Raw genomic sequence first — 26,409 nt, forward strand, 5'->3', positions numbered from 1 at the left:
TGCGGGATCCCATCAGGGCCAGCATTTGTGTTGGTATCTAAACGTAGTAAGGCTGATTCTACTTCAGAAACCGTCAGAACCATAGACCCTATGTTAACGATAGAAGAAACTCTTGGTATACAAACATTTGTTGGAGTGTTTGTGGAGTAAACAGACTGAAAATAAACAGCAAATAAGTTACAAATTTCTTCAACATCACTCGTTGATTTATTCAGATACTTCATGCTTGGATACCATTGCTTTTGCGCTTAGCTTAATGTACTTCCAAAAACTTTCACTTTTATATTAAATACTAGCAGACCCGACCACGCGTTGCTGTGGCTGAGTAATTAAGGAAGGACTTAATAGACAAAATTGAACACTAATTTACATAACATCTTTAATTTTATTTTATTAATAAATACTATGATTAACATCAATTAAATAGAATCACAGTTAAAGTTTACTGAAGTGTCAATCGAAGAACAATATTTTTGGTCAGCCTGTCTTTTGTCAACACAAATAAACTCGATGGTCTCCCTACACGTGAACAGGCCACGTATAATTGCCCATGAGAGAAACATGAATTCTCTAAGTCTAAGCCGCAAATAGACATTGTTTGTCCTTGTGATATGTTAATAGTCATCGCGAAAGCTTAACGTATAGGAAATTTCATTCTTTTGAAAAGTATTGGAGAATCTGACGGTATCATTGGAATGCGTGGTAACAGAACGATTTTTCCTTTCCTGCCAAAATAATTGCTTCGAGAACATTTCCAGTGATTTTTTTGATTACCAAACGTGTACCGTTGCATAGTTTAGGGGGATTCAAATTACGCAGAAGAATAATCGGTGATCTAATTTTTAACCGAAGATTGTGTGGTGGTATTCCTGATATGTCTAAAGAATTCAAAAATTCAATTGGAAAATTCATTGGCTCGTCTTCATCGACAGTAGCGTCGATTGACTTAAACGACATTATATCGGCTGGTAATAAGTGTTGTATCTGGTAGTTAATTAGATTAACATCAACATTTTTTGCTGCCAAAATAGCACGATTACTGAGCCAATTGTGATTTAGATAGTTATTTATTATATCTGGGAAGACACTCTCGATCAGATGATTTTTAGTTTCAACAACAGTACATAAATTGTCTGGCAATCTTATGCATTGGGTATCTTGATCAAATTCCACTTCACCGTTTCCAATATATAATAGTTGCTGAGAAAATACTCGTGCTGTCGGATCATTTTGGAGTTGTATTGGCATTTTTTTTTTGTTAACCTTAGTGTTTCAACGTTTCTCCATAAAAATGATTATTTTAAACATGCATTGATTTCTTGAATATAAGAATGAAACAACAACAACTTGTGTGTGCTACCACCAAGTTCATAGGCTGGAGTTATATCTATTTCACGAGGGCCAACCCGATCATCAGACTCCTTTAGTGGTGCTTAATCGCTTTTTGTTCAATTTAATTTGAACAAGCGATCTAGCGTGTGAGGAGCTAGTGCACTACGCACTACGCCACCGCACCCACATGAAAGTTGTAAGCCAATTACAGGTTTTTTCGTTCTATCGAACTATACTGAACCGATTAGCATTTTTCTAAGCACACACAAGTAATTGTTGTTGTTTTATTCAGTTTCTTTCTATTATCTCCTCTCTTTTTCATAAGCCAACGATTTCGATTGGATTCGTATGAGGAGGGAGATGGGACGAAAGAGTTGATTTCATCAGCAAAAGTAGAGCGAGGAATCACTGGTAATGTTTACCGAAAATCACCAGATAATAGCTCCACCAAAAAGTCTGTCATTACTGTTCAAATCCTGAAAAGTTCTATTTAATGCTTCGAGTAAATGTTTATGAGCCATGGTACACTCTTCCCAAATTATGATTGAACTCCTTTGTAACACTTTAGCCATTCCACTAATTTTCTTAATGTTACACATAGAATTTGGATTTTTATGGACATCTAGTGGTAACTAAAAAGCAGAATGTGCTGTTCGACCATCACCTAACAAAGTAGCAGCTATGCATGATGATCCAATTGCTAATGCAATTTTCTTTTGTGACCGTACTTTCGCAAGGATCAACGATATCAAAAATGTTTTACCGGTTCCACCTGGTGCATCCAGAAAAATAAACCACTTTGTTTAGCATCAACAGCCAACATAATCCGATTGTATACATTTTTTTGTTCGTCAGTTAATAATGGTTCATTATTAGCAAAAAATGTAGCTAAATCAAGATTATTAAATTGTTCTTCTCGCTGCAAATCGCTATTCACTAAGTCTATAGCTGGACTATTAGGTGATGGCATACCATAATGACTAAGTATGTTTTCAATTAATTTCATTGTTTCATTATACATATTTGGTGAGGAATCTAGATTTGGACATTGGTTTGTTTGTTAAAGTCGGTATAGTATATCTTCAGTCATGTAGTTTTTATATTTTTCCCACAGTATAGATGACTGTGTTGGAAAACATGTCGTCAAGATGATGGCAAATAGTTGACGAATAAAACTTGGCGAGGACGTTAAAGCTGCATCAGCAAATGTCAGATCCCAATGATTGTCATCTTCTAAAAGTTTCAACTCACGACATGCATCTTGATACGTACTGAACACTCGACCATTAACTTTTCGTAAAAATTGGAAAGAGATTGGTCCAGGAACATTAACCAACAACAAACGCAAAAAGAAGCATTCACGTTGTTTTGGATGTACTGTATAAAGTCGCCCTAGTGTCTCAGCTTTAAATATACCTGATATAGAAGGATTTGGTTCTCCTTTTTTACGTGGCTCCCATTTTTTAGTTGACATGTTCCATGTAAAATAGCATGGAATATCGGTATACAATAATGATCATATATAATTAGAACAGTAGATTTTATATAAAGTATTTTACATTTGCATCATGTATGTAAACAATTTAGACCATTACTCGAAATATAAACTATCCTATATCTCAAGTTAGACCAAATTACACATAAAATGCCAACTTTCACCGAAATCGGTTGACTTGGTGAAGAGTTCACTGGGAACATACATATGACACTGAATTTTTATATATTAAGAAGATTTGACTCAATAGAGAACAAATAAGCCCGATATAAAAATTTATTAAGCTTGTCGAATTCTTTTTGAATAGACATATGCTTAGATCTCAAATTTGGATCATGGCGATTAGTTTTAAGTAACTTTTTCTATTTTTAAGATTTATAAGTCCCTTGTTAAACCATGCAGGAGTATTTCTAGATTTGGCTTTTTTATTTGGAACAAATCTACGTACAGATTCATTGACAATAGATACTAGAGTATCATTAGCGTTATTTAATTCACTTTAAGATAAAAGCGATTCCCAAGGAATAGATAAAAAATACTAAAAGTATTATTATTAAAAACTTTTTTCATAAAAGTATAAAAACATAAGTTACCTTCAAGTGCAATATAATGGGCAGAATTATTCACATTTGGAGTATCAGATTTTTCAACATAAATATTAAATTCTTTATCTACAAAAATAAGGCCTAGTATCCGACCTACGCTATTAGAAATATGATTTATTTGCATCAAGTCAAACTGACTAAAAAAGTCTATTAAATTAATTTCAATTCAGTAGTAACTTCGAATGGAATTAACAAATTATCAACAACTTAACACGACTTCTATCATATAATCGAATATATACCAAAAATTAGTCATTTCATTTTATTAGTGAATGTGGTTTCTCTTTAAGCCATATCAACCAAGATGGAAATAAAATATCATCACGGGGACTCTTATAAATCTTTCATTTACTATCGATTTAAGCTTACCATCAAGTGATACACCAGTTCCTGCAATACTAGCTGGCCTTGGTTTTCTTGGTGTTGTTGCAGGGCGTCTATGCACGTATCCAGACATGGACATATTTGTGGATGTAGACATTGCACTACCTGGTCTAGAAGTGTTGTTGCTGCCACCTGGTGTCACATCACCAGATCGGTAACCTATTGAGAATTTAAGACATTTATACAAATTGTTTAAATTAAATCAAAATAATGATAAATAAAATTTCACCAACTCCTCATCATGTCTATGGAACAATTTTAAATGAATTGAAATTAAAAAAATATTGGTAATAAAAAAAAAAAAACAAAATATAACCACCACCTGCGATAGAAAAATGTATAGTAAAAAAATAAAAAGGGGCGGCCCAAAACCAAAAATAATAAATTTGCAACGTATAATAATAAATCACCAAACAACGGATATAATTTTAAAACAATGAAAAAAATTGTAATTAAACAAAATTAGCCACATGGTAGATGTGTTAGTTGAGTGTGTTTTTTGATGTGCATTCCAATATTGTTTCTATATGCTCTGTTTCCTGGATACAAAAACCTACGCATTTATAGCATTTCTACAGTGTAAAAACATAGCGAAGAGAAAAGACCATACAATTCATCCAGACTGTTAAGTTAAAGCAAAGGTATTTAACTTAAATTAGAATCTGTAAGCAAATGGATTTTTGAGTATAAATAAAAAACATAGACTTCGCTTTCCCGAAAATAAAATTAAAATGGAAATTAAAATGAAAATGGAAATAAAAATAAAAATAAAACAAAACAACATAAATTTATGAAAATATAAAAATGAGTATTTAAATCGATTGTTCGAATCCATTTTACTTGGAGTTTTTTTTTTATTGTTTTCGTTTTGGATAATTAAATGCAAAGCGCACACACACACCTGTTGAAACACTACTCTGGGTGGTTTTTCTGCGAGCTGTTATTTGATTTAAAACCTTGCATTCCATTTCATTTAATGGACGGAAGGTTGATCCATTTGAATCGATATGCTTCGAAAGGCTTAACTTCGAATGTCCAGACGATACTAAGTGAGTCATGCTGCGAGACATATTTTTGCGGCTTCCTCCGTTGCTGTGGTTGCGGCTTCTCTTTGATGCTGCCATACTGGACGAATCTAACGATTCAGTTTCCATCAGCATCTCAAGCTGATGTTGTCGTTCACGTTCGACAATGGCGCGAATGTGCTCGCCATTTCGACGAATTGGTTGCGCCAACTGATCCAGACGGTTCATCGAAAAGGCACGTCCTTATTAGTTGGTAATAAAGCGCATGCAATTCGTTGTCGTGTTGTGTTTTGTTTGGCGATTGTAGCACACATAGAGGTAAGCGTTGATATTTTGTTGTTTTTTTTTTTTTCAAATAAAATTGTTATGTATGAATGAATAAATGAGGGAAAATTGTTGTTTTAAATTATATAATTAATATAAAATAAAATCACTAAAATAGGCAAGCCAAATTGCATTTTGTAACAAAAAATCTAGCAGAAGCATTCAGAACAATTATTAAAAGTATTTCAACTAAGTCATATATATCATCCTTAATCTTCAAAAACAAATGCTTAAACAAAATCTTAACAATTAATAATAAAATGCTGATACGAAAAGTTTTCCCGTTGCGACCGATCTTATGTATATTTAATTTTTTAAAACCTTCTTCAGTTATAAAAACCAAAAATGACGGTGGGTGACTTATAGCTGAGAAAGAAGCAAGTGATGCTTACCTGGCGTTCTGGGAGTGGTGCTTAAAGAAGATTTTGATCCGTAATGAGTGTCCCTCGGGCTAGGGATTGTTGGCATTAGATCGGTTTTTCTCCTTGCCACACTTCGAAAAGCAATGTGAGCTGAATCGACGTTATCTTCTGTAATGTGGGTTTGCTTGTGTTATAGTATATTTTGTTCTTTATTTTAAAGGAGTTATATTGTAAAAATGCTTATAAGAGCTTAATTTAAAAAAAAAAATCAAAACTAGCTTCGTTAGGATCGGCATGCTTTTTAAGACTGCGCTGAAAAACAATTCATTTATTTGATTGCAGAAATAATTGCCCAAATAAAAAAAAAACAATGGATTATACGCATTTGTAAGTTCGCTTTTATGTTCGATGATGCAAGTATTGAAATTCTAAAAAAATGTTAAGATTCTGAGAAAGGGTCTGTGACTTATAGTTTTATATTATTATGTCTTAAAAATAAGTTGTTAATTTTATATAATGCAATTCGCATTCCGTCAGAATTAAATAATTGTCTTGTGTGTAAAGTGAATACAAGAAAGGAGTTGGTTGGAATTTTAGTTTGGTGATGTGGTCAATTGCGAAGATTGATACATCACTGGGAGCACAAATAAATAATTAATTTCCAATAATGTAATACAACATATAATATCAAAAATAAATACGTTAACAATCTTATTAAACATATGTACCTATACATACAGTCGTGGTCATACAATTAAGCCACAAAACGAATGTACCCTATTCTCTTCAATAAAGCTTTCCTGTATCACTTTGTGTCTGTTTTTTTAACGGTTAACAATTAACATGATCTCAATAAAAGATCCGTATGTCACTCAAGGTTCATAGATGTTTTGCTTTTAAACAAAGCGCTTCATTTGTTGTTAAGTCGCAGTGCAGGTGGTCACATAATTAAGAAATTACATTTGAAACATGTACTTTTATAATATTTCATGTAGATATTTTATCAAAATGTATTAAAACTGTTTTATTATTAAAGAAATGTATTTTTAAAAATTAAAATATTTAATTGGTAACAGTTATGGGAAATAATGGAACCTCTTCTCCATGTGAAAGAAAAATGATTGTCAAATGCTTCAAAAAGTACAAAAATGTAATGAAAGTCAGCAAATTACTGGGTTTTGAAAGAGGTTAGGAATATTTTAAAAAACAACAAACCTTTGAGAAACTACCTCGAAAAAAGGCTCGAAAAACGACTTTAGCTGAGGACAGAACATTAGTAAAGCTTTCTAAAGTGGACCCATTTTAACAGCCGTTCAACTAAGAGCCCAAATGGAGGAGAACTATGATGTTCAATTATCAGCAAGAACCATACGAAGGCGAGTTCAAGAAAAAAATTGAATGGACGAATCGCTAGACGTAAGCCCAACCTGTCAAAAAAAAAATATTGCTCGAAGAATGAGGTTTGCTGAAGAACACCTTTATAAAAGTCCATATTTTTGGAATTTGGTCGTGGGAGCGACGAATCCAAGTTCAACGTTTTTGGCAGTGACGAAGACAGTATGTGACGCGACCTCCATTGAAAGAATTGGACCCGAAATACAAAAAAAAAAACTGTAAAACATGGAGGGTTTTCCGTGATAGTTTGGGGATGTTTTACATCATCAGAAGTTGGTCCATTGGTGCAAATTCATGGAAATTTATAAGAGAAATGTACAAGGACATTTTGGAAAGTCATTTAAATAGGGATTATGTTGACAATTGTACCCGTGGCATGATGGTTAGTGCGTTGGACTGTCATGCAAGGGGTCTTGGGTTCAATCCCTGCCTGTTCCACCTTAATAAAAAAAAAATAATTTTCGCGGGTACTGCCTCTTGCGAGGAATTGACAAATCCTTGTCATGAAAAAAGTGCTTTCTCAAACTAGCCGTTCGGATTCGGCCTAAAATTGTAGGTCCCTTCCATTCCTGACAACAGTACTCGCACACAGGAATGGTTGAGAGTTGTAAGTCACTAGGCCCTGGTTCACAACGGACTGTTGCGCCACCCCATTTGATTTTTTGATGTTGACAATTTACCGTTGGTATGGATATTTCAACAGGACAACAACCCGAAGCATTGCTCTCGGCTCGTTTAATCCTGGTTTGAATCAAATTCAACCTAAGTCCTGGACACGCCTGCTCAAAGCCAGGATCTGAATCCCATAGGAAATCTATGGGGTATCATAAAAAAAAGCAGTTGCGGCTATAGAAAAGGCTTATCTTTGGAACATTGTTAAAGTGGTCAAAAATAACTCCTGCCCAGTGTTTCTTGCTTGTAGGTTCAATGCAAAAAAGATGCACAGAAGTAATAAAACAGAAAGGATATTCAACTAAATACTAGCTGCACAGAAGGTACAAAAGTTGCCCTCAATAGGGTTAGGTATTTATAAACGTACTTCAGATGACTTGCAGATGACTTAATTATAAGTCCTCTTCAAAAATCGATTAAAACAAAATATCATTACTGTAATAATTTTTTCATAGATATTTTTTAAAAATAAAATATCATCTGAACTTGTAGTTACAAAATGTATATTTTGCATAAATAATTTAATTTATCATTTTGTTAAGTTTCTTCATTTTCAACGAAATCTTTTGCTATTTATTGATGGCATAATTTTATGAGCACGATTGTATGTATTTATTTCATGGTTACAAAAAAATATGTTTTAAAGTTAACCTTGTTTGAAAAACTGATTTGTTATCATAAAAAAATGTATTTTTGTCCTTCAAATCCTTTTTTTGTCAAAAACTATTCTAACATAAATGTGTCAGTGTTTTTTATACAGATTTTAAAGATTTTCCAAAAATTGTTAAAGCTGAAAATATTTAAAGTGAATATTAAGGAAGGGTTTTGTTGTGAACCGTCACAAAATTTTAATGAAACTAAAAATAGTTTATGAAATTACATTGCCTCAAAAAACCTAATAAGATGTTTTTTTTTTCGAATTTAAAAGGTAAGTCTTAATACCATTCAAGAATGATAATGACAAACTAAGTCCACACAAAATTTTGGGAAAAGTTTCATCAGTTACAAAACCTTGTTGACCAGTGCTGTCAAACGAGTGACTTTTTAAATTGTATTGTGCCGTCGTTTAAAAACTTTCGAGTGCCACCGAATATTTTAACAACATTTTAATGAATGAAAAATACGTCTTTTCATGCCTCCATTGTAAACCTAACAAGATGATATGTTTTTACATCGGAGTACATCTTCCACCCTTTCCCAGCATCCAAATATTATAACCAATATAATCATTATTATTAATATAATTGTAGATATAATTAATAAAACTAAATACATAATTAATTCGTTGATTTGCATAAACTGTTGGTAATGTTCTAACTACTAATATTAGACTATCGCCACATCACTCACTGCACACAACATGCACCTTTTTGTCAGACATAACAAAAAGTATATGTTAATTTCTCCTAAATCATGCACTTAGACAAAAAAAAGAATACCACGATGCAGAGACATACAAAAATATAGAAAAACTTGTGATTATAGATTTTTTGTATGTTCGATTAGTTTTGAAAAAAAAAACAAGTGTTCCGGTTTTTTTTTATTGTTAGACACACCACCCTCACCCTTGAAAATATTTTTTGAATACTGTCTGCGAGGAGCAGAACACTGTGTTGTTGTTTTGGTAGTAGAAGGGGGCTCGCCTATGTTAATTTCACTTCCAACAATAGATAGGGAGAACCTTTTGGGAGGTTCATCATTCGAATATCCCCAATTAAAAACCTCGTACATTGATGATGACTTACGACGATGATCTAGATGTGGATAGGCAGTAGTAGTAGTAATAAAGTATGTATATAAATGTCGTGTGTGCGTGCATATGAAATAACGTAACAATTAACATTTCATTCAAACAATTTTACATTTTTGTTTCTTTTTTGTCTTCTTTTTCACTTCAATTTAAATAACATTAATGTTTTTTTTTGTAAGACAAGTGAAATTGCGAATATTATTTAAAAAAAAAAAAAACTTATTTAAAATAAACATGAGTTACCAAAATTATAAAAAATAAATTAACAAAACGTGTGTCTTAAAAAAAATAAATATATAAAAAAAAACTCTTGGTAACTTGCTTAAATAACAACTTATGAAAGGGTATAAAATTATATTGCCGTAAATTAAGTGACTCCAAATGTTACTGATTCACTTACCGTCATGTCGATCCGCTCCACTGGCTGATGTTGCTCGCTTTTTTGAGCCGTCTGCAAGCTCCCTCTCGGAACTTCGACGTGAGAGTGGAGCACCAGTATAAGCAACATTTGTTATAGACGTTGACCTATAATGTGTGTGTTTTGACCACAGACAAATAAATGAAAAAAAAAGAAAAGTAAATGAGTACAATAATTTATATATATGTCCACAATTTATCTTTGTTTGAAATCGGGAAAGACTTGACTGTGTAATAATTTTTAATTTAACTAGAAGTAGATGGAAAAGAACAGGGAAAAAGAAACAATTATATAAAAATAAATTTAGGAATACCGTCGATGACCCCAATAAATGCTGGGCGAAACCGTTCCAAAATCGGCAGGCTCCAATAGACGAGGTGTTGATGAACCAAAAGCAAAACCAATTGAATTTCTATCGCGTTTCTTAACCTCTAATCTGGCCTCTCTCTCCTGTGTAAGATTGTTGCGAGTTGCAAGAAGTGAAAGTAAAAGTGATTTATTAATGTTCATTTGTTGGTTTTATATATTTTTTTTATTTTTTTAATTATTAGGAATATTTATTAATTACCTGATTCTTTCGAAGTATATACTCGCGGCGTTCTTTTTCGGCTTCAATGATTGCTTTCTTTCTTTCTTCGACCTGTTGTCGCTTTTCGGTATCTCGGAGTCTTATCTCTTCGATACGACGCTTCCTTTCTTCTTCTTTTTGCTCGCGATATTTTTGTGCAGCCTCGGCCTGAGCTTTGAGCTCTTCAATCTTCTTTTGTCTTTCTTCATTTTGCCTTTCTTTGGCTAGTCGAAGTTTTTCTTCACGGTCTCTGGCTGCTGAATTTAATTGGATGGTGATGAAGATATACATAAGTACAAAAAAAAAGATATTATTATTTTTGTATCTTTCTAAAATTGGAGCAGTGTGAATTTTTAATTTGGTGATTATTATTTTTATTTGTATGAGATGCGATCGTAGAATAAATAACATTTACGCAATTAAAGCTTAATTGTACGTTAAGTTAGCTCCGTATTAGTTTAACCTTATTGAGTTAAGGTTTTAATTTGTTGTGAAACAATGTAATTTTTTTTAATGAATGATTATGTTCTACATCATAGGAAGCTGTCATGGTACAAATGCAAAAGAAAACTAATACACACGTAAACAAAAAGCTGATTGTTTATTTTTGTTTTGCTTATTTTTTATAATGATTAGTTATATGCAAATTCATATTAAATGTTTGAGGAGTTGCACAATAACACTGATGTTCTTATATATTACAAGATCAAATATTCAAACAAAATATAATTGCCTTATTTTTATGTATTTTAAATATATGTATATATGGAAGTATTTTATAAAATTAATAAGCTTAACAATTCTTTTTATTTTGTTAATTGAAGCTTGCTTTCTAAAGAAAAATGCTGGTTAAAAGAATTCAAGCTGTGTGGCTGGCTTTTGTAAGAATTATTTCAAATAAGTAGATTTGAAGTAAAACCTTTTAGCTTTGTGTTCGGCGAATGTACCCAAAAATAGACTTATTCACAAACCAAGTTTCTGGGATTGATGAATTGGTTATTTTTTTTTTAATTGAACGACGACGAACCAACTTAAAATAGAGTAAAGTCAATGTATAAATTCTAGCTAAACAAAACGCTTAAAGAGAAGTACATATAAATTGGTTAGTCGAGTTCTTGTCCTAGTTACCTAATGCTTGGATAGGGAAGTGATCAAAGTTCGAGGTTAATCAGCATTCTCCCACTTTTACTTTTATCATATTGGATTTTTCGAGTCCAGTTATTTTGAAATCCGAAACTTTGTAATTTCATGTTACATTATGTACTTTTATTAATACTTAGCAATGGGAAAGATTTACGGAAACAATATCTAGGATTTGTAAGCTTTAGTAACTTCTTTTTTATGGACTCTAGTAACTTCTTTTTTATGGGCCTAGTTATTTCGATGTAAGATTAAAGTTAAATGGAAAAATACATTACACTACACAATACTCAGCATATAAATGTAAAGAGCAGAGAAGACAGCACCTTGAGCGACTAGACTATGTAAGGTGATAACAACACAAAACATTAATACAAGACAGAAGGACAGAAGAGAAAGAACAACAGACAGAAAAAACACATGACAGGTTTCGAGACTGTCCTCCATCTGTCTATTAACCACGCTCAATAATGCTTGATTTCGGTGATCGATAGGAACCGAAGCTTTATCAGTGACTAGGCCGTTGCCTAAATGATAAAATAAATAAGTTTGGTGGCTCTACAAAGCTCGTGGAGAACCAGGAACGTGTGTGTTAAAATTCTCAATTAAGCCATTATGCGAGTAATATCAAGAATGGAGGGAAATGCCGATTTCGAGAAGCACATGTTATGACAAAAATTACTTTTGGAGGATTTGTCAATTCTTAGCAAGAAGCAGTACACTTGATATATTATAGCTTAAAGTTTAAATCCAGTAACATCGTCAAATGTTGTGGAGTAATAATCTACTACTATGAAGCGTTTTCATGTTTTTTTAATTAATGCGTTGCAACGTATTTCTTTCGGACTAAAAATTTTAACTAACTTTACATTGATTTATTTCCTCAATTTTTGAACACAAACTAAAAAACTTGACTTCAGATTCTTTTTCGAACCCGATATTATTTCAGAGTTTTTGAAAATAGAAAAAAACTTGGGTAGAAATTTGTTGGGTTGCATTGGTTTTATTCTAAATTAAAAAAAAAAAAACAAGTTAGACCTGGGGTGGAATCGGCTAAGGTGATAGTTAACTATCATATTTTTGATAGTCAACTTTTGGCGATTTTCTTTTTTAGTTCAGAGCTGAGTTCTAAACAGGGTCTAAGCGAACAGAGTAGAGTAGAGTAGATAGAGTAGAGTAGAGTAGATTAGAGTAGAGTAGAGTAGAGTAGAGTAGAGTAGAGTAGAGTAGAGTAGAGTAAAGTAGAGTAGAGTAGAGTAGAGTAGAGTAGAGTAGAGTAGAGTAGAGTAGAGTAGAGTAGAGTAGAGTAGAGTAGAGTAGAGTAGAGTAGAGTAGAGTAGAGTAGAGTAGAGTAGAGTAGAGTAGAGTAGAGTAGAGTAGAGTAGAGTAGAGTAGAGTAGAGTAGAGTAGAGTAGAGTAGAGTAGAGTAGAGTAGAGTAGAGTAGAGTAGAGTAGAGTAGAGTAGAGTAGAGTAGAGTAGAGTAGAGTAGAGTAGAGTAGAGTAGAGTAGAGTAGAGTAGAGTAGAGTAGAGTAGAGTAGAGTAGAGTAGAGTAGAGTAGAGTAGAGTAGAGTAGAGTAGAGTAGAGTAGAGTAGAGTAGAGTAGAGTAGAGTAGAGTAGAGTAGAGTAGAGTAGAGTAGAGTAGAGTAGAGTAGAGTAGAGTAGAGTAGAGTAGAGTAGAGTAGAGTTCTGAGCAGAGTATGTTCAAAGCTCTCCGATTTAATTATGAAACAACTTGAGCACTAAACTGTCATGATTTGAAATGTTACATATAACGGTCTTTCGTTTTCATATTAGAGACTTTAAGCTTGAAGTAATACTCTACTTTTCCCGGTAAACACACTTTTCAAACTTTTTGGATATAGAGTGTTCATAAAAATAGCAGTGCTTTTGATTTTATTATTAAAAAGTATTAAAAACTCAATTTTTTTATTTTTCGGTAAGTAAATATTTTACTATTTAAATTTTTAAGTATTTGTAACATACTAGCATATAACAAATTAATAAATATTAGCTCAAAAATAAACAATGGGACGGTCAAGACATTGAACCGAAGAAATTCGAAAACTGTGTTTGGAGGGAAAACCTACCAACATATTCAAGACATCCTAAATGCTCAGCAAAAATGGTCAGTAACGCCTTAAAATGACAAAATAAAGCGGAAAAGTGAGGCCCAAAAAGGATGACTACTACTATAAAAACAGTGAAGCATGGTGGAGGGAAAATTATGATACGCTTGCTTTTATATTACGGGGTCGGCCCTATTTATGCCATCAGGGGTATAAGAGATGCAACCTAGTATGTGAAAATTCTCGAGGAGGTTATGTCACCTTATGCTGAAGAGGAAATGCCGTTGGTTTGGTTATACCAACAAGACCATGACCCAAAGCAAACGTAAAAAAGGCAAAATCATGGTTTGCGCAAAAGAAGTTATCCGTTATGGAGTGGCCCGCTCAATCTCCCGACCTTAATCCCATAGAAAATTTGTGGGGGATGTTAAGAACGCAGTTCATAAAGCAAAACCCAACAATTCGAAAGAATTGTGGGAAGCAGTGCGTGATTCGTGGAACACAATACCAGCCGAGAGGTATCAGGTTTTAGTGGACTCGATGCCACGTAGATGTGAAGCATCATAAAAAACAATGGTTATGCAACAAAGTACTAATTGTAAGCTAACATTATATGTATATGTATATTATATGTTCATATAACTTATTACAGTTTTTCTTATTCTCACGTAATAGATCTAGTACTTTGTCATGCACTGCTATTTTTATGAGCAGCCATATATTTAGAAAACGGTTTTTATTGTGACAAACAGAATGGTAAAAAACGATAGTACTTATTTTCTGTTGTTATAAATAAATTATTTTTGTTTGTTATTAAAAGTTTAATGAAATATATTATAACGATGATATTGAAGACCTTTTTGTTTTATTTGGAGAGCAATGCTATTTTCATGAACACAACTGCACCTAAAAAAACGTAACTGAAAAAATGTTCAATTTGTTTTTGAAAGCGTATGGTAGCTCTATTCGGAATTGACATATTTGTATGAAAATGACTATCACATTTTTTGCTTTAATAGCTTTTTAGGTATCAACTTGACCATCACCTGTAATTGACTGTCATTTATCAACAATCACCTAAGCCGATTCCACCCCTGCTTGCTTTTTTAAATTTGTCAAATTGTTCTCGAATAATGTCGTACTCGATATTTCTATGCATAGTATTCTATACTGCACCCATAGTGAATCTGAGATAAATACTGTTTAATCAATCTTATGTATACGCACTTCATAGTTCAGCTAGATAACGGCTATCAGATTGTTCTTTTGGTTTTGTCGGGAATAACAAAGTCATTATTTCTATTATTGCAAAAATAGAAATGAGATTACAAAATAATTCATTTAAAAAGTTGTATTTTGTTGTAGTTAAGTTTTACTAAATTTTTGGATAAAACCGAAAACTTATAAGGTTCTTTTCTATGAGAGTTTCTTTAACCAACTTTAACAGGAAAGTATCATACAAGTAAGAGGCTGGCTCAGTATAAGATAGCCAATTTACTATTTGAATGACATTCACCTAAGAACATTATCAAATCACATATGCATAATTTATATTTGTTGGTAAATGCCATAAGCTCTTTTTTTAATTAATTGCACATTTTAAGTTTTAAACTTAGATTCAATACAACAAGACATGGTAGTTTTAAGTTTATAACAACTATATAATTCATTACAGAAATGTGTGCTGGAATTTCGAGTATGTTAGGGAAGCTAATGACAAATATGCGCTTATTTTCATGACAATCTCATTTATTCCTATTTGCGTGTTGTTAATCAGAAGTTACAGTTATCTGCAAGATCTGCCTTTTTTATACAATACTTTTTTTTTGCTCCACAACAATAATATACATATGTATGTATGTATGTATACATATTATTTATTAAAATTATATTTGTTTTAGAAAATGAATTAGCAGGTTCAAACTAAAAGTAAATTAAGGCAACTAATTAGTTTTTAGGGTGTCATTAATGCCCTTGCAATAATATTTACTTTATCGTTTAATAAAGTTTTTCTATCCTTCAAACTAAAATAAATGTTATTAATGTTTGTTTTATAAAATGTATACATTTCAAAATTCTTTTTATAAATATACATACATAAATATAAATGCAAAGTTTTATGTTCAACTTTATTTTTTTTTATAATAAACGGGCACTTTAGGGGTTATTAATATCCTTAAAATGTTTAAAGTTTAGGAAAATAGGGAAGGATAGGAAGGAGATACCGGTGGACATTGGTCTTAAGTTTTGAATATCAAAATGACAGGGAAAAACAGAGCTGGGTAAAGCATTCCACATTCTCGTTGTGCGGGTAAAAAAGAATCTATATACTTGACAGTACGTCTGAAATTGAGCTCAAGGTTAAACTTATGTGTATGTACGAGTATTACGGCTCAGTTGTTTGAGGGGGTGAATGCAACTGGCTAATTCGATGGAACACTGTTTATAAAAATATCGGTAGAACAACGAAAGGCATGAAACATTGGGGCGGTGTTCAAGTGACGTAATTGTTTCGGCTATAGTTCTATGGCCTATCACTTTCAAAGCTCTTTTTTGGGTCCTGTCCAAAATACTTAAACTTGTTTTAGGGGCACCTGTCCAAATATGCGAGTTATATTCAAGTTTTGGACGAATGAAGGCTTTGTAAATTACAGATAGATCAGAAGGGGTGACAAATTTCTTGCACCGTCGGAGAAATCCTAAGCATATGTGATCATTCCATAAGAGGTGATCTGTGATATACATACCGAGTAATGAAAGTTGATTAGTTTGCTTTATGCAAGTGCCGCTCATGGATTGTGGCATCAGGGGTGGGTTACGCTTTAACGACAAAAGACAGCCTTGAGTTTTCGAAGCATTCAATTATACACGGTATTTTATTCCCCATTGTACAATGCTGTCGAGATCAGAATTTAATGAGCTTTTCATTTGTTGAAGTTCCAAATCTGGAGGACAAGGATGAGAATCTAAAAACGAAAAGCTGAGGGAACTGTCATCCGCGAAACAATTAAATAGGTTAGAAGTTTCAGACAAAAGATCATTTATAAAAATAAGGAAGAGCGTCGGAGACAAAACGGAGCCCAGGGTGGCAATAGCATTTATTTTATGAATTTCAGACTTAAAACAATCCAATACAACTTGTATTGAACGGTTGGAAAGGTAATTTCTAACCGAACGAAGAAGGGATTCATCAATACCAAATGCACGCATTTTTGATAAGAGAGCTTGATGCCAAACTCTATCAAATTCCTTTGAAATATCAAGTGCAATAATCTTACTTTCTCCAAAACGATGTAAAGATTTGTTACGCTGTTCGATGAGCTAAACCATGAGATCACTAGTGGACCTATTGCTACGAAAGCCATACTGTCGGTCATTAAGAAGCTTCCGTTCCTGAAGATATTTCTTAAGCTGATAATTAATCAGCGTTTCCACGACCTTGGAAAGAAGGGACGTTAGTGCTATTGGACGATAGTTAAAAAGGGAGGATGATTCAACTTTTTTAGGGCTGTACAAGTGTACAATGCTGTTTTCCATCCGCTCGGAAAGAGAGCTGTAGAGTAGGAAAGAAGGAAAAGCTTACGCATTGGTTTTCCTAGCGTTGAAGAACTCCTCTTCAGAACAATAGGGGGAATACTATCCGGGCCAGCAGATTTGTGTATACCATACTGCCGGTCATTAAGAAGCTTCCGTTCTTCAAGATATCTCGTAAGCTGATAATTAATCAGCGTTTCCACGACCTTGGAAAAAAGAAGACGTGAGTGCTTCTGGACGATAGTTAGAGGGGGAGGATGATTCGCCTGTTGTTTTCCATCCGCTCGGAAAGAGACCTGTAGAGTAGGAAAGATGGAAAAGTTTACGTAGTGGTTTTGCCAGCGATAAAGAACTCCTCTTAAGAACAATAGGGGGAATACTATCCGTTTTAAGACAAAAAGACAAACATTTTCCCAATTAATTTTGATCCCGTCAGCATATATAGACAGCCGAGGAGAAGATACAACGACTATCTATATGGGCCGTGAATAATGATCTGGTTAAAAGAATTTTTTTTGTATATATTGAGTGCGCACTAAAGGGGTTATGAGTACCCTTATAATGATTAAACACAGTGCGAGGAATTAGGAAAGGAGGGTAGGATTAGAAAGGAGAAACCGATGTATGTACATTGGTTTTGAATGTCTGCACATTGTAATGAGTGGGAAATATTAAGTCAGGTAAAGCATTCCACATTCTTATAGTGCGGCTAAAGAAAGAATCTCTGTTCTTAACAGTACGTCCAAAATTGGGCTCAAGGGCAAATTGAAATAAAGGGCAAATTCCTAGAAATACGGGTATTACGGTTGAATTGTTTAAGGGGAGGAATGCAACTGGCTATTTCGCTAGAGCATTGTTTATAAAAATAGCGATAAAACAATGACAGACAAGAGACCTTGCGGCAGTGTTCAAGAGAAGCAAATGTCTATCTCGCTGAGAGAACGATCTCCTATCATTTTTAGAGCTCTTTTTTCAATTCCAGCCCAAATAGGAGAGTTATACTCGAGTTTAGGACGAATAAAAGCTTTGTAAATTATAGCCAGATCAGAAGGAGTAAAAAACTTCTTGCATCGTTGGAGAAAACACTTAGCAGCATTTTTGGCGATGTCCAATATGTAATCACTCCACAACAAAAGTCTAAGGACTTAGATGGCTGAGTCATGTATAGTGCATTGACATCAAAGCTCCAACCCGGAAAATCTTTAAATCTAATCCCGAGGGTGCCATGGTGATGTGAGGAAGAACCTTAACCAACTTGGCATAATTAAATAAGTAACTTTCTCCTTGTTTTCCAATCAAAAGAGATAGAAAACTAAACAAATTGTATATAAAAATAGCAACGTTAGTAACCACCATCATTTTTTTCTTTCAACACTTGAGACTACGTATTTGTTAAGGACATAGGTTTATTTTAGTAACGAATTGATTAATACGCAAAGTAACTACATATATGCAAATATATATTTATGTATATACGAGTACCAGATGTACATACGTATGTATGTATATAATCCTCTTTGTTTTCTAAGAACTCTTAATACTGCTAAAAGAATTACATATATTAATGTTGAAGTGACCTTTAGAAGGACATGCCATCAGTCTTTTTTTTCTCTTTACTTCGCTACCTCATAATTGAAGTTGGTTATTCTTGTTAGTAAAGCAACGTAAACAAACTTTTATCTTTACACAAATAAAATATATTAAAAAATACTCTCAGCATGAATCGCAAATAAAAAAAAAACAAAAACAATTTGAATTGAAGTATGTTGGTATGTATATAATAAAAAAAAAATAAAAAAAAAACAAAACAATTTTAAATGTTTGTAAGTACAATAAATTATTTGCAATTAGCTCGTAGTGCATGCGAGTGGATAAATTGGAATGCACCTTGCGGTACACAGGCAATTGGTGTATACCTTGATTTGAATTGGAATCTTCTCCAGCCTGAGCAAACCAATGCAGACTTGACGTCATTTTGGAACACTCCATTATTGCTTGTTGTTGTTTTTCGTTATCTTTAAATTTTTGTTTTTTTTTTTATTTTTGGTTTGTTTGTTTCAAGTAGATAGATAAGACAAAAACAATGTAATGCAAAATGATAGATAGATAACACCAATAAATCATGTATCCCTAAGATTTTTCAAAGCAATAACTGCAAAGAAATATATACATATAAAGTCACTCACCTTTTCTTTCTACACTCCCCTCGCGGCTTCTATCAATTGGAGCTGGATCTGGAATAAGACCATTTCATAACGATTAGTCATTGAAATTGACTCAATGGAAAACTAAATAAAAATAAATTACAGTCAAATCGCTCTCGGTCGATGTATTGATTTTACATTATTTTGGAAATAATATTTTCATACAAAAAAGTAAATGCATGATATTATATGTATTTGACATGGAGCAAATTATATGCAAATATTGATTATTACTTCTTCTGAAACTATTTTTGTGATTTGAAAATTACAGTGAAGCACTGGTTTTGGACGGACTACGAATTGTTTTACTAATTTTTAAGTGTTATAATAGATAGAATAGAATTTACACAAATGCCCAATTTATATTTTTAAGATTTCTGAGAATGGGATATAAAAACAAGTCACTATAAATTCTCACCTTACAATCAAATTAGTCCTACATTTCTCTTTTCTTTTTGAATTGTGCGATAAAATTATTTTGAGAAATTGAACAAATTGTATTCGCAGATTTCTAACAGCAGATATGAGAAATTTTGTTTATATTTTTGAGAATACACAAACCTTTGGATCCGAGAAATATGTACAGTTTCGAGCAAAAGTCATGGTACCCGTGTGGGTATTCTTGATAAATGAGTTGTATAAATGATATTAAGACACAATTTTCAATTTATGTTTTGATTTATTCAAGTGTAAGTTTATTTAACAAATTAACACAAGAAAAACAGAAAAATAAAATATATATATATAGATTTCACAAGTTTTCGCGTGACATCTGACCCTATTCTGATACCAGGAGCTCTTTAAGGTGGGTTTTGCTCATTATATATTGTGTTTTCGAAGTCTTTTCTCTAAGACATCCCATAAATGTTCGATTGGGTTAAAATCTTTGGGGGGGGGGGGGTGTAACTTCCACAACTTTACATTTGTAGCCGTATTCTTGGAATCGTTATCCTGTTGGAAGTTATATGTGTCTACGATCCCAAGTTTCTCTGCACTTTGTTGTAAGTTTTGTTTTAAGATGTTCAAATAAACCTCCTTATTCATAATTCCATCAATTATTGTCAAATTCCCGACACCACTGGATGATATACACCCCCATACCATTACACCACCAAGTTTCAGTTTTAATTGTGTTTTTAGGATTGTTTTCTCCACACTCTAATCCGCCCATCTGAGCCAAAAATGTTGAATTTCGACTCATCGGAGAATATTACGTTGTCCCAAAATTCATTTAATTTGTTTTTATAATCCTTTGCAAAGTCCAGTCTTTTCTTTTTATTTATTTCACTTACTTATTTATTTACGAGGTGTGCACGACTTAAACTCAGATCTCTGGAGCGATCTTGCAATTGTCCAAGGAGAAACTGTTTTATTTAAACTAATCTGTATATCGGTAGCAATCTTTGGAGCACTTTTGAATGGATCTCTTTTATTATACTCACGATTTTTCGGCTTGCGCGGACGACCAGACCTGACTTTATTTTCGATTCGGTTTTCTTTATTGTAACGGTTTATCACATTTTGGTATGGTAGATTTGGGTCTTCCAATTATTTTATTAATTTCCGCATAACTTTTACCTTGCTCATGGCAATTAATAATAATTGTACGCTCATTTATCGTTAATTCTTTTCTAACCATCGCTGTTTTGGTTTTAAACAACAAAATTTCTTTAACCTTAACCTGCACGACCGATCGCTTTGTACTGATTGACACACAGACATGTCATATTACAAGCTTCATGCAAAAAAAAAAAACAAAGCCAACAGGACCGTTACAAATCTAAACAGTTAAAACTAGTAAAGTGCAGAAGTACCTAGACTTTTGCACTACTTTTTTCATAGATTTCAAGGTTTTATTATTTTTTGCTAGAAAATGGAATTTGTTTTTGAATTTTTTCTATTTTTAAAACAAAGAATAAGGTTTTATCATAATAAATAACTCGATGCATGAAAATTAAGTACTTAAGTTTTCTTTTCTTTCAAAGCTTTTAATAAGAGCACTTTGTGTACCATGACTTATGCTCGACACTGTATAAGCTGGCCAAATTTTACAACTCAACATTTGGGATCATAACGACATAATTTTATTAATAAAAACTTTTTCTACTTTTACTGTCGTTTCCGAAATATCGTTGATTTGCAATAAAAAATTAACTTGAATAAATTGAAAAAAAAAAAAAGAAATGTGAGACAATCGATCATCCAGCTACCAAAAGTTAAAGTTGATTATGAATTTATACAAACATTTTGGAATTTTAAAAACATAAGCAAACCGAATTTTATTAATAACCCAAATCTATATTCAAAATTACATATAACGATAAATAATTGACTCACTTCGATCAATTTTTTGGCTCTAGCATTATCTGGTGATTACACAGAAAATTAAATACTAAGTACTTATAAGGTAATCTAAGCATTAATTTTTGCGAATTTCTAAATCTTTTACAATTTTCCGTCAAAAGCCATAGGAAATCAAAAAATGGTAGACATTTTAAACAAATTTGAATTAAATTTAAAAAAAAAAACGTAACATTTTAAAATAGTTTACATTTTGTTTAGTGAAAAGAATCAATTAAATTTTTAATTAAAAAGACCTACAACCTACAAACTTGCACTCCTAATCAGTTTCCATGTGCGTGATATGACGGAAATTTAGGGGGTTTAGCTTATCCTTATGTAGGTACAAATACTTTTTCATGACAACCGAAGGTAATCATTTGTCTTGAGCCGTGCCCGTAAAAAAGTTATGTCTTTTTTTTTTGGACTGCAACCTCTGGCATGACAAACAACTGGCTACTAGTTTTAAAATATTCTTAAACTTTTTTAAGATACACATAAAATACAAAGACATACGTTTTTTTTATTTTGCGTATTTTAAATTAGTATTCGATAATAATTTGTATAAGATTCCGGTTAGAATCAGCGAGACAATGCTAGTTATGTGTAGGTATACAGGGTATAATGAATTCTATTTATAATTAAATCTTTTATAAAATTTTGCATTTTGTTACAAAATAAGGTACTGCATTCTTTTATAGAAAAAAAGGTAGTTAGCTTTGATAATCAAAACTTAATGTACCCGTGTAGGTATATAAAAAACATTTTTTTTAACTAAGTGCTTGATAACACCCACTTACTCAATAAGTTTCCTAAGATCAAATAAGATTAGTTTTTTGTTATTGTAGAAATATTTGTTATGTACGAAAAGCTTAAAGGTTTTCTACTGTATTATTATTCATATCATAATAGACATCACCAGACCCCGACTCATCAAAGCCCAAAGAAAGAAAGTGTATGTATGAACTCGCAAGACAAATATTTTCATTCTCCAATAATGATTTGTCAAATTAATTTTTTTCTTTGTTGATGCGAACTAGGGGGTATTTTCAATATTTGTACGTTAAATTCAACTGAAAGATGCACAAAGAAAGATTTATGGAACAACACCTTGAAATAAATAATGAAACGCAACGGTGCCATCATCGTCATCACCATAACCATAACCATCACAATCGCACCCTGAGAGACAACTATTTCATCGCAATTTTCACTGACTTTGGTGCATGGTCGTTGTAAAGTATGCAAACTATGGAAAGAATGAATGGTGTCTGACTCTGCTTGTAAATTGTGATGGGCCATAAGCCCCCACTGCCCACAGTTTCATTACCCATTCTCAGCCGCAGCCCCTTTCTTCGCTTTTCCTTCTTCCTTTATATTTTCTATACTACATATGTGCGAGTTTCAATGACTTGTCTTGTAATTGCCGAAAAACATGGGCACAGTGCTATCAATCGAATCGGTTTTTTTTTCGCGACGACTCAAACACTCTTCAGTCGGAGCATGTAGGTTTTTCTTTGGAAAATTTTTTGAAGAAAAATACGAATTGACTAATAATTTCTACTGGAACTGCCACCTAAATGCTAAATGCACTATTTTACATCTTAGGAATTGAAAATTATTTTTATTCACCTATGTGAAATTAGAAGAACAAAAAAAAAACGAAAGCAGCTCAGAGCACAGTGGAAAATATTTTTTTTTTTATTTTTTCATTTTAGAAATCTGTCAAGGCTGTTTTTCGATCGATTGTTTTTGGGCGATTTGCATTAGACACACGATTATTTTATACACAATTACATTGTTTAACATTTGAATATGGATATTTTAATAGTTTTTCACTTGTTTTATTCGTACCTGATTGACTATTTGTAGAAATTAATTGTTCGCCCCCAAGACTCGCCATATTTTCTCACTTTACATCAGTCACTTGGAATTTTTTTAGAACAATATGACGGAGGCACAGGCAGAAGAAGCAGAAGACAGAAAAGAAAAATCAGCAGTGCAACACCCGAGTACTAAATATAGATGGCGTTTTAACAGCGACATCTGTGGATGAGCTCACGAATTTTCTTATTTAGACCAAATTCTTAATGACTGTACGAATACAGTAGAGGTTATAAACTAAGGCATTGTTCACAGTTTTAAAAACAGAACCTTTTCAAATTTAAAATAATTTAAAGTTTCCTTAAGATTGAAAAATTTTCTTTTGAGAGCTGACCTCGCTAGCGTGTATTTTATCTATGTACACGAAGTCATTTAAGATTGAGGAATGGAGATTGGGTTTCTGCTAAACTTAATTCCATGAATGTTGTGCATAGTTTCAATGAGAAACTTTACGCAAATGCAATATTCTGGGTATCGAGTTCGCAAAAGTATAACGCTTTGACAGATGTTTTAGTGGTACTGGTAATACATAAATTGTTTTATTGAAAAGTAAATGAGTTGGTTTGGAAAATCGAGTGAAATTGAGCCCTAGTGACTACGCAGTCAAAATTCAACTAGCTTTGTGAATGCTAAATTGCACTAAAAAGCTAGTCAATCCGTAACTGTCATATTAATGGCAAATACAAATATATAAACAAGAAACATATTTGTGTTTTCAAAACTTTTAAGTTGTTTCTTATTTTTAAATCCAATACAACCAAATAGAAGGTATAATATGATTGACTTATATGTATTTGTATTTAAATACCGAAAGATTCATTTCATTTTCAATTCTTGTGTCCTTACCGAGCAGCTGATTGTGAAACGTCAAAACCAGTGTGCACTAGCTTTGTAGCACAAATTTGTACACTACGTCGGAGGGGAAATTCGAACTAATTTTGTAGTTAGATTTAGCCAATCAAAATGCCTCGACTACGTAGCCACTAGCTTTGTGAATGCGACCATTTGTTTAAGGGTTTTTTTTTAATTTGATCGATTCATAACTTAGAATACTTTTTGAAATCACTTCAATTAAAATTAAAGCAGCTGTACATTTATCGTTTTTACAATTTGTATAATTCCATGTTTTTATTTGTTGTGTTTTTTTATTAAAATAAAAGTAAAATATTAGTGTTTTTTATTTGCACTGTTGTGATGCACACATATGCTGCAGATTTGCGATAAGCAGTTTACAAATATCGTGTGGGAAAGAATCCGCTACTGAAGTTAGGTTCCTGAAAGTGTTTTGAAGGTTCTTAAAAAAACCATGTTTTTGGTAATAGAGAAGACATTTGGTGTATTGAAAAATATTTAAATGCTTTGTGCCTTCGTTCAAAAAGAAAGTAGACAATAGAGAAGTTGAGTTCTTCTTGTTGAATTTAAATCTTATCTGGTCGAATTCAAATCACTTGATAGCAAAAATAGAAATGTAGAACATGTAAATTTTCGTCGTTTTAAGTTCGAAAAAAATTGAAATCCATATCGATAATCGATTTCAATTTTGTTTCGAGGGAAGTGATATTTAGAACCTAGCTGTATAATTCAATCTGTAAAAATTTTAATTTTAAATTCTAATTTGGCTCCTGGTCCTTTTATTGTTCTTTAACTCAGGGATTCATTCGTCGAAAATCTATATTTTATACATATTGATGGAATAACACTGTTCTGCAGTTTCAAATCAACACAAAATAATTTAAAATATTGAAATCATATTAGTTGGAAACAGGGCCGGCCCCAGGCAATCTTGCACCCTGTGCAAGATTAGTAGAAAGGGCCCCTTTTATATTTTCACACATAAACTGGAGGTAGACAGGAGGTAGACTTTCAGTTTGTTTTTGTTATAGAGGTATTTCAAGTAACCCTTAACCATAAACTAAAAACGCAGCGATGAAATGAGCAGAGGGGAAACGTTTAAACTTGGAAACTTACTTTTCTGGCCTCGCATTTTGCAAATTCAGAAACAAGATCACCAAAGTCTAAAGAATTTAATAATTCCTTTTCAATTGACATTATAGATAAGCCTTCCAATCTCTCTTGAGTCATGGTTGTCCTAAGATAATTTTTAATAATTTTAAGTTTAGAAAAACTACGTTCTCATGTAGCTACCGTGGTGGGGATTGTATTAGGGATTTGGAGAGAAATTACTTAATTCGGAGCAAAATCCTCAAGGTTTGAACTAAAAATTAAATTTAACACATCGATTTAGAACTACCCACTGATCTCTACATGCAAATCACATTTTAAAATTCAAGTAGATCTTGACACTTATTGATCCCTCACTTTACCTGTATAACGTCTGAACGTCAGTTTTTTGTCAATAAGCATAACTCAAAGGACTTACACTATATTTTAAAAATACATAAAGTACAAATATATTTTTGACTTTTTGCTCTGCATAGTTTCCAAATTCACATTTTTATAAAATAAACAATATCATATATTTGTATACACAGGGGTATATCGTTCCTGAACTCAACAGCAAAAATTTTCTCTGCAATTCTACTAAATCGAATAAACGAATGGATAGAAAGAAACGAAGTATTGAGTGAGTATCAAGCAGGTTTTCGTAGAGGCTACTCAACGATAGACAACATTTTCACTGTGACGAACACGCCCAACATTTTCTAAAACAAAATAAAAAATTATACATGTTTTTTTTCGACTTTAAAGCAGAAAGTATTGTCTACGAAGCTGTTAAAAGTCCTCAGAAATATGTACCAAAATACTCGACAATCGGTGTGGAATGGCAAAAGTATGTCAGAATGGTTTAACACAACATCAGGAGTGAAGCAAGGCTGTCTTCTGAGTGCAATATTGTTTTCACTGTTCATTGGCATTATTTCTTTTCATCTATCTGCCGGAGTATGCG

At 32.6% G+C, this 26,409-nt stretch overlaps 1 protein-coding gene across 10 annotated transcripts in view; it reads right to left on the minus strand.

The window, feature by feature from the left end:
* Positions 1-23,599, minus strand: part of LOC129948550 (ensconsin) — a 40,861-nt gene extending 17,262 nt beyond the window's left edge. Inside the window, exons 1-10 of one of the 10 annotated variants that reach the window (XM_056059609.1) lie at positions 23,472-23,599; positions 19,260-19,307; positions 18,990-19,088; positions 10,331-10,584; positions 10,076-10,212; positions 9,745-9,869; positions 9,160-9,348; positions 5,558-5,695; positions 4,718-5,083; positions 3,802-3,975 (exon numbers count right to left, since the gene is read on the minus strand). In XM_056059609.1, the coding sequence (XP_055915584.1) occupies positions 3,802-3,975; positions 4,718-5,083; positions 5,558-5,695; positions 9,160-9,348; positions 9,745-9,869; positions 10,076-10,212; positions 10,331-10,584; positions 18,990-19,088; positions 19,260-19,307; positions 23,472-23,520 (1,579 nt within the window). In that variant the 5' untranslated portion in view covers positions 23,521-23,599. Of the gene's footprint in view, positions 1-3,801; positions 3,976-4,717; positions 5,084-5,557; positions 5,696-9,159; positions 9,349-9,744; positions 9,870-10,075; positions 10,213-10,330; positions 10,588-18,989; positions 19,089-19,259; positions 19,308-23,471 lie in introns of all 10 variants that reach the window. The other 9 variants (XM_056059608.1, XM_056059611.1, XM_056059610.1 and 6 more) reach the window with 9 other exon arrangements.
* Between the last annotated feature and the right edge of the window lie 2,810 nt (positions 23,600-26,409).

Source organism: Eupeodes corollae, chromosome 2 (genome assembly GCF_945859685.1).
Source record: "Eupeodes corollae chromosome 2, idEupCoro1.1, whole genome shotgun sequence".
Taxonomy (NCBI): Eukaryota; Metazoa; Arthropoda; class Insecta; order Diptera; family Syrphidae; genus Eupeodes; species Eupeodes corollae.